General features: G+C 52.5%; 1 protein-coding gene across 1 annotated transcript; it reads right to left on the bottom strand.

Annotated features, from left to right (window-relative positions):
- Positions 1-2,453: 2,453 nt before the first annotated feature.
- On the bottom strand, positions 2,454-6,984 carry LOC113209578 (uncharacterized). Its single transcript, XM_026427178.2, has one exon. It carries the CDS (start codon positions 6,529-6,531, stop codon positions 4,402-4,404), a length of 2,130 nt encoding a protein of 709 aa, XP_026282963.1. The 5' UTR covers positions 6,532-6,984; the 3' UTR covers positions 2,454-4,401.
- Between the last annotated feature and the right edge of the window lie 951 nt (positions 6,985-7,935).

Below are 7,935 nucleotides of genomic sequence, written 5' to 3'. Positions count from 1 at the left end.
GTGGCAGCAAACGTTTCTCAACATTAGACTGAGTCTGCCCAGAGAGTCTGCCTGCATGCCCGAAAATAACCCAAGTATGTGAACGTCGCACACAGGCGTGTGAACTTTGATCCGCATTCTTTTAGGTACAAATTTAATTTGCCAAATTTCAAGGAAGATTAACTCCCTTAGCAGACCAGGTTGCCATTCACAGACCTGCAGGTGTGCCACATTCACCCACTTGTTTGTGTTTCCTTCCAATGTTGCTGTGTGTCTGGACGCCCGAAATGACAGCAGTGACCCCACTAGTTCGTACCCTCCTGGCGCAACTGGGGCTGTATAGAGCTTCTCCTGCACGATGCGCGCGATCGCGTGGGCGGGCGTTCACCCCCTCTGCGCTAGTCGAACTCTCCTCGGCGTCGGGGGTAATCCCCAGATTAGGCCCTCCCCGTCCGTCCCCCCGCGGGGTTGCGTGCCTCCGGCGTGCCTCGTGAGGGCCGCGAGTAAAGCACGGCAAGACGTGGGTGGGATGTAATGGCGCACGCACGGCACAAATTACCGTTCTGGACCGGACAGGTGGTGCTGCCCCGTGGGCCCGGGGCCGGCCCCCGAAGGGTCCCTATGGGGCCCTGGCCGTCCCCACGGGGCCGCCGGCCGGGCCCCACAGAGCCCCGCTGGGCCCCGAAGGGCTCCAATAAAGTTATGGTCTCGTCCACTACGTGCCGCCGCCCCGTTTGGCCCCTCGGTGGCCCTCCGCGCTGCTGGTCCCCTCGGCGGCCCCCCGGTGGCCCCCACACACACTGGGGACCACCGCCGTGCACTACATTTCATGCCTGGACAATGCAACCTCACTGCCCTGTTATTGAACGCATTGATCATCCTCTATTTGTTTCACTTGATAAATTACTTAATCGGCGCCTGGCCCTAACCTCCCTGTGGTAATTATTGCCGTGCGCAAGGGGGACCGTAACGCCCCTTTAAAAGCTCTATTGACGTCTTATTTGTGAGTTTCAATCGATTGAATCAGTGCCACGAGTGCTCACCGCCAACGCGAGTTCGTTTCTCTAGGGGTCTCCCATAGGTTGCCGCCGCCAACTCTGACCCCAATCTCGACTGCTCCGGCAAACGCAACAACATCGATTCTGCTTGTGATTGCCCCACGAAGCAGCGTCTGGCCCCTGAAAGGTCAATCTCAGAGCATGATGAGCGATGCACCTGGCCTTGCAGTACACCGGGAGGAGTAGAGCTCGGCGGCGGAAGTGGCGCGGGGAGGGGAGGTGACTGTGGTCAGAGCCGCCCGGGCCATTACAACGACAATCAGCAAAACACGTAATGCACGGAGCCATTACAGCCACGTAAAAGTGAGGGACGGGGGGAAACGTACGGAATTGCGGAAATGGAAAATGATACTAAAGGGTGAAAAAAGATACCCTCCTCCCAAAAAAGGTTTTGTGGGAGATCCTCTCGTTGCCATTGGCGGGTGCGCCTTCCCCTCGCTCTTCCCAATTTCAGCCCAATTAAAGGGGAACGCTGGCTGGCCCGGCAAGAATTTCGTGCGAGCTGGGGGTTTCAAAACTTGACTGACCTTTCAATACTAACTGTACGACTCTCTTTGCTTTCAGCCACGGCCCTTCTCCGTCTTGTGCCCTCACTACTCCAGGGGTCAGGGGTCGATGAGTCGTGGAGGCAAGATTCTGGAAGGTGCTGTAAGCGAGGTGATATCTGCGAATGCTTAGCAAGCTTGAGTGGCGGCGTCGAGGCAGAATGCGGACTAATGAGGAAGTAGAATGGCGGGAACTGTGCGGAAGAAGATATAGGTACGACATGCTTCGTAAATTAGAAAAGTTTGACTACTAAGAATCGGCTTTGGTTCGGTGTGGGTCTGGAGACGGGCACCTGTCGTCGAAAATACCTGTTGGTACCTGAAAAAAGAATTCGGTATTTCTCATCTGCGATTTGAAATAATAGCTAGCAGCGACGTGTACAGAGTGTTCTCCTAGGCCAAGTATCTTTTTAAAATTATACCGTACAGCACGCAGGCATGTGAGAGGGCCTACCATTGCTCACCGCGATGCCTTGCGGCACTTAGCGAGTAGGGCAACTCGTCCACATGCCCGAGTACGTGCAGTATATTTAAAAATGAGTATACGAAACCTATAGAACACCTTGTATATAAAAGAGTGCTATGTACAGTTGCTGGTTCATCTTCTCCATCAGGGTTTTTTCAATGCACTGTCTGTTGATCGGTTTGCTGTTCGAAAGATATTGTGGTGACTCTTCTTCTTTTCGAAAATATTTGAGTAGCCATGCAAAGTTTGTACTTTAAACGAAAAATTCTTATGATGTCTGAAGATTTACACAATAGTGAGAAAAATATAAAAAAGCTTGTTTGCGGTAGAAATTTTGTATGCTTACTCATCTTTAAAGGGGAATCAGGGAAGTGGTTGAAATCAAAACAGGACAACAGAACAAAATATAGTTTCACTTTGGGCTTTAATTAAAAATCAACAACAAAAATGTACAACAAAAATATATTTATGTATAGATATTAAAGATTTTCTTCGTATATTATGTATATAGATATAAAAATAGAAAAGTAAGAAAAGAAGGAAGAAGACTTAATTTGCACAATGTACATCAAATTAATCGTGTTCATAATATAATTTTTAAGACTACATTACTGACTAACCTTTGGTTTTCAGCTGGTAAATTAATGACCTATAGCCACAAGATGGAATTAATGTACTGCACGATTTGGATCTAAAGTTACCGGTTGAATGAATTTGCTCTTTAACTGACAGCGTAGCACTTTATACTTATGCAATTCTGGCCCTCTTGCTTCTTTTACACATCGAGATCCAAATTTTAGAAACATCATGTTTCTCTTTACGGGTCAATGTACACGACAATGTGATACGTACAGTACAAGGCATGGCGCGAGTATCACGCATGGCAATTCAATGCACTTGATATGGAAGGGATTAAGATAGCCCGTGTTTGCTCGACACAGAATGGCCTCTGCTTTGATGTAATTAACACTAGCCAAAAATATAGATAAAACGCTGCTACCGGCGATTTCAGACAAACTGCATTCTAAACTGCAAATAAAGAATAGTGCTTCTATTGACTACTCTACAGAAAAGCAAGTAAAATAAAACTAAAAGACAAAACTCAAATAATAAAAGGGTGAGGGGTTTTAGTCTGTAATGCATAATGAATCCCATGCGAGACACTGCCATTAACTTAGGGGCACACTTAATTTTTTTTACAAGTCAAAATACACCTACACATGGCTGACAACACGCCCAGTAGTCTATTATCACACAAGTCACAACGGCAATGAGAAGTTGAACACATTTATCTACCTCAGAACATTTAAGTACTTCTGTACACTCTTTCTCAGTCTCAAATAATTGTATCCAAGGCAATGTCTCCTTTTCGATTTTTCATTCATTCCCTCTATATTACAACAAATAGAGGTACGATATGTTTTGTTTTATAGTGATCTATGTAGGAATTTCAGTACATCATCTCCAGGCTTGTAAACACAGCAGAAAGTCCCATAGTAAGCAGTTACATCGTTATGATTTTGTAAAACTTCCCTGTTGACACGTGATTGACTAAGATGCAAGCACGAGAGCCTGAGCGAGAAAATCTGTAATTCACACCCTGTGCCTGCTTGTTAAGTCAAATAGACATTCAGGGGGCCCAAAAAGACAAAGTTCGCCTTCTCTCGAAAATCTATGAAGTTGACCTCTCAACTTTTCTCTTCAGTCAACAACTGAGACTAGATAGAATTCACTGTTACTGTGAGTCTACTGGGGGGTAAACGTATTATGCATTTTCTTTATACATACAGTACATTAAGTTTAAGCAATTTTTGCTGGATTCAGATATGATAAATGTGCTTTTGGACACCTGGGTATAGCTATATTTTAGAAGAGAGCTTTGGTTGCCACGTGATCACGAGATCAGATGAAAGTTTGTAACTTTATTGGCATAACTTAAGCCGGGTTTACAAGTCTGCTTCAGACAACAATTCTCCCTTATCCGTCCTACTACTTACAAAACAAGTCAACCCAAGAAATGATTTCTCAACATTTCCACGTGCTATATCACAGTGAGCTCCTTTGTAGCCGTCACAAAGGTATATTTAGGAGGGGAAAACTAAAAAAAGCTCTAGGCCAAGTTATCGTATATCAGTTCAGTTGCACCAGTCATTACTTTAACAGAGAGCCCTGGGCGCATATTTCATTGAGTCGCGCGGGGTTGGGAAAGTCTTAACAAATTTGGCAAGCCATTGAGCTTCTGTAATATCAGGACCGAACTCGATCAATACTGAAATAGGTTAAGGAAAGACTGGACACAAAACACAGCACTTAGCAAGGAGCTTTCGTCGTTTCTTTTACCTTTTGCCACGTCTTAGACGTCCGTACCGCAGCCTTCCTGGTATCCTTCATCTGGAGAGTTTCTATTGCTTGATAACACTCGCTTGAGGGCAGTCACTGGGGGTAACACTGGCACTCCTCGTTGCCACACACGTAAGGTTTTAGCATTGGGGAGGACGTTGGGGTGGGCGCCAGTCGGTGAGGTGGCGGAGGGGCTCTGGGCACCCTCAGCCTGGGGGATAGGCAGCCCGTAGTCCGGGGGGTAGTCTTCGTGGGGAGGGGGGTGGCCGGGCAGGGCCGGGTGGCCCGGGTGGCCAGGGTGACCGATGTGCGGTCTGGGCAGCGTCCGACTGCGGTACTCCAGGTCGTCCTCCGACTCGCCCCCCATGCTGGTGCCGTCCCCGATGATGGGGGTTTTGTCGGAGGCGTCGTAGTGTAATCCAGTCGCTGTTGAGCTGGTGGTCCTCCTGATGTAGTGCTCCGGGGACTGGGTGTCCCAGATGCCGGAGGGATACAGGGAGTCACAGCCGCCTGCACGGCTGTACTCGCCGCTGCCCGGCCTGAGCACGGCGCCGATACCGGGGCCCAGTAGGCCGGGACCCCCAGGGTTGGCGTGTCCGAGACCTTGCACGTGGCCATTGGACATGGGCGCTGGCGGCGGCGGGTTGAGCCTCGTGTCGTTGATGAGGTCCGGGTTGGAGGTGGGCGGCGAAAAGTGCGTGGCGCTCAGGACGCTGCCGTGCCCGTTGTAGTGACTCGTCGTATACGAGATCTCAGCCCGCCGCGGGGGCTTTTGGATCGGGTTGTTGGACATGATCGAGTCCGAGGTGACGGTGGTGCGCTCGGAGGATGAGTCCGTCACGGGGGCTGCCTTGCAGTTGGTGGTGACGGTGTTGCCGTTCATCGTGGCCACCACCTCGAGCTGTCCGGGCGACTTGGTCTCGCACGCGGGTGGCTTTCGGAGCCGCACCAGCAGCACCAGGATGACGAGCAGGATGACGAGCACCAGGACAATCAGCGCCGCGCTCAGGCCGAAGATCTGCCCCGAGCCCAGCGTGGAGATGCCAGCCAGGCGCATCGACACGTGGAGCGTGAAGTTGGCCTCGGCACTTCCGGCCCGGTTCTCCGCCACGCAGTAAAACTCCGTCTGGTCCGTATCCTGTGCGTTGGTCAGCACCAGGGCGGACGTCTTCTCGAACGTGCCCTCCTCAAACACGTAGACGCGCTGGAACGGGCTGAAGACCGAGTTGTTGAGCAGCAGCCGCCCGTTCCAGTACCAGTGGATGTCGGCCTGGGGGACGCCCCCCACGCGGCAGAGCACGGTCGCGTTCTCGCCGGTCGTGGCCTCGACGTAGCGGCTGACCGGGAGGATCTCGGGTTTGCACGCGAAGTCGTCGACGTGCAGCTCGGCGAAGGTGCGGTGCTGGACGCGATGCGGGCCGCCGCTGCACACGGGCGCCACCGGGTACGGGATGTTGTTGCTGGTGAGCCACAGCTTGGCGGCGCGCAGGTGGCAGTCACAGTGCCACGGGTTGTCGTGCAGCTCCACGCCGTGCAGCCGCTGCAGCCGCTCCACCGTGTGCGGCTGCAGCACGGACAGGCGGTTGCCGTTGAGGCGCAGGGACTCCATGAGCTCGACGCCCTCGAAGGCCTTGGGCGCGATGTACTGGAGCTCGCAGTGGGACAGGTCGAGCTTGACCAGCCCCGGCACCGTCCGGAAGGCGCCGCTCTCCAGCTTCTGGATGGGGTTCTTAGCCAGCGACAGGTCGCGTAGGAAGGGCATGTCGTTGAAAGTGGCCGAGGGCACGGACGTGAGCAGGTTTTCGCTCAGGTCCAGCTCGACCAGGTTGGTGAGGCCCTTGAAGGCCTGGTCGTCGATCTGGCCGATGCGGCAGCTGCGCAGGTAGACGCGCTGCAGGTTGAGCAGCAGGTTTCGCACGAACATCTCCTTGGGCAGCTCCTGCAGCCGGTTGCCGGACATGTCGAGGACCTGCGTCTCCGGGTCGACGCCGGTCGGCACCGTGATGAGGGCCTGGTCCACGCACTCGACGGCCTGCTTGCCGCCCTTCCACTTGCATTGGCACGGCGAGGGGCAGCTGGACGCCCCCGCCAGCGAGAGCGCCAGCAGGAGCAGGCCGGCGCAGCCAACGGCGGAGCCAGCCATCGTGGGGCTCGCTACCGGACCAGGTGTTCACACATCGACAAAACGAAAAACCAACGAAAAACAGAACTGCACAAAGGCTCACTTATCGCCAATCTGGCCAGCGATAATTTTCTTTTCAATTTTGTCAGAAAAAATAAAATGCACTGTATCACTTCTCACACACACAGAGTTGTCGTAGCGGCGTGGTGCATTATCCATTCACCAAGGTTTACGTAAAAACAACACACGAGCACACAATTTTCAATCGAAATCACAACACGTCACGTGATATAATCCATGTATCCACCACGCGGTAATCCTTGTTGGAGGGGGCGAGCGCGCGCGCTGAACGTGTAAAGCACACTCGCTCTGTCTCTCTCTGACGCGGCGCCAGCGAGCGCTACGGGACTGTGCAGCCGGGCGAGTGGGGCAAGAGCGTCCCGCGGCACGTCTCGACTGAACCACGGCTCGTGGAGAACTGAACTGTCAGGAGGTCGGTCGGGTCGGGCAGCGCTCGGCCGCCGCTGCGGCTCCGGCCAGCTTCGGCACATTTCCGACCGGAGCCGAGCGCGCTCGAAGTCTCCTTCCGGCCCCCACCCTCACGGGCGGCGTGGAGCGCGTGCTCTCTCTCTCTCTCTCTCTCTCTCTCTCTCTCTCTCTCTCCCTCCCTCCCTCCCTCCCTCCTTCTCCCTTTTATCACACACGTTCCTTCTCGTCTGGTCCGTACGTAAAGCACGATACTCGTCGTACGTAAGACCAAGCAGGGTTTTCTAAAATATTGTACCTTTCGTGATGAGAAATTTCAAGTTCTGCTGCTTTCTTGTTCAATGCACATTATCTGAACCAACCCCAAATAAGACCAGCCTAATTTATTAGTTCCAACTGGAGGATTGTGTTTGTCAAGGTGTTCGTGTATTTTAAATGTCTGCCGTTTCCGCCCACGGGCTGGCAAGGGCTGGCAATCTGCACACAGAGTTGCTATGTACTATTTCATACGTAGCTTATGTACAACTATGTACATACGTAACGTACGCACAATTTTGAACGATATTATGCTTAGGTACAGTACATATATTGTTCATATTAACGTACAAATTCTGTACGAAGGTTATGTAAGTTGGCAATTGTACGTAGCTACGCACAAAGTAGTACATGTTGTGTGTAAATTCGCCCTTTCCATCGTCTTTTTACTCGTAAACTTTCGTTGTAACTCTTGTTGGGACTAGTTGAACATGGAATACAGCGGCCTGTAGAACACCCCTCCCCGCCTTACCTCTCCCAGCTGTGGTGTCGTGGCGCGCCGAGGTAGCACATTCCCACCAGGTTCTCCTCCTCAGCTCCTTCAAGGACGGTCCCTTCCGGTGCGCGCCCCGCCGCCACCCACCACGGCGCGCGGCCCCCCTGCCCCCTCAGCGCCCCGTCCTC

This window comes from Frankliniella occidentalis, unplaced genomic scaffold (genome assembly GCF_000697945.3).
Source record: "Frankliniella occidentalis isolate FOCC.00 unplaced genomic scaffold, Focc_3.1 Scaffold49, whole genome shotgun sequence".
Taxonomy (NCBI): Eukaryota; Metazoa; Arthropoda; class Insecta; order Thysanoptera; family Thripidae; genus Frankliniella; species Frankliniella occidentalis.
The sequence above is the reverse complement of the archived record's forward strand: the minus strand, read 5'-3'. Positions and strand labels throughout refer to the sequence as shown.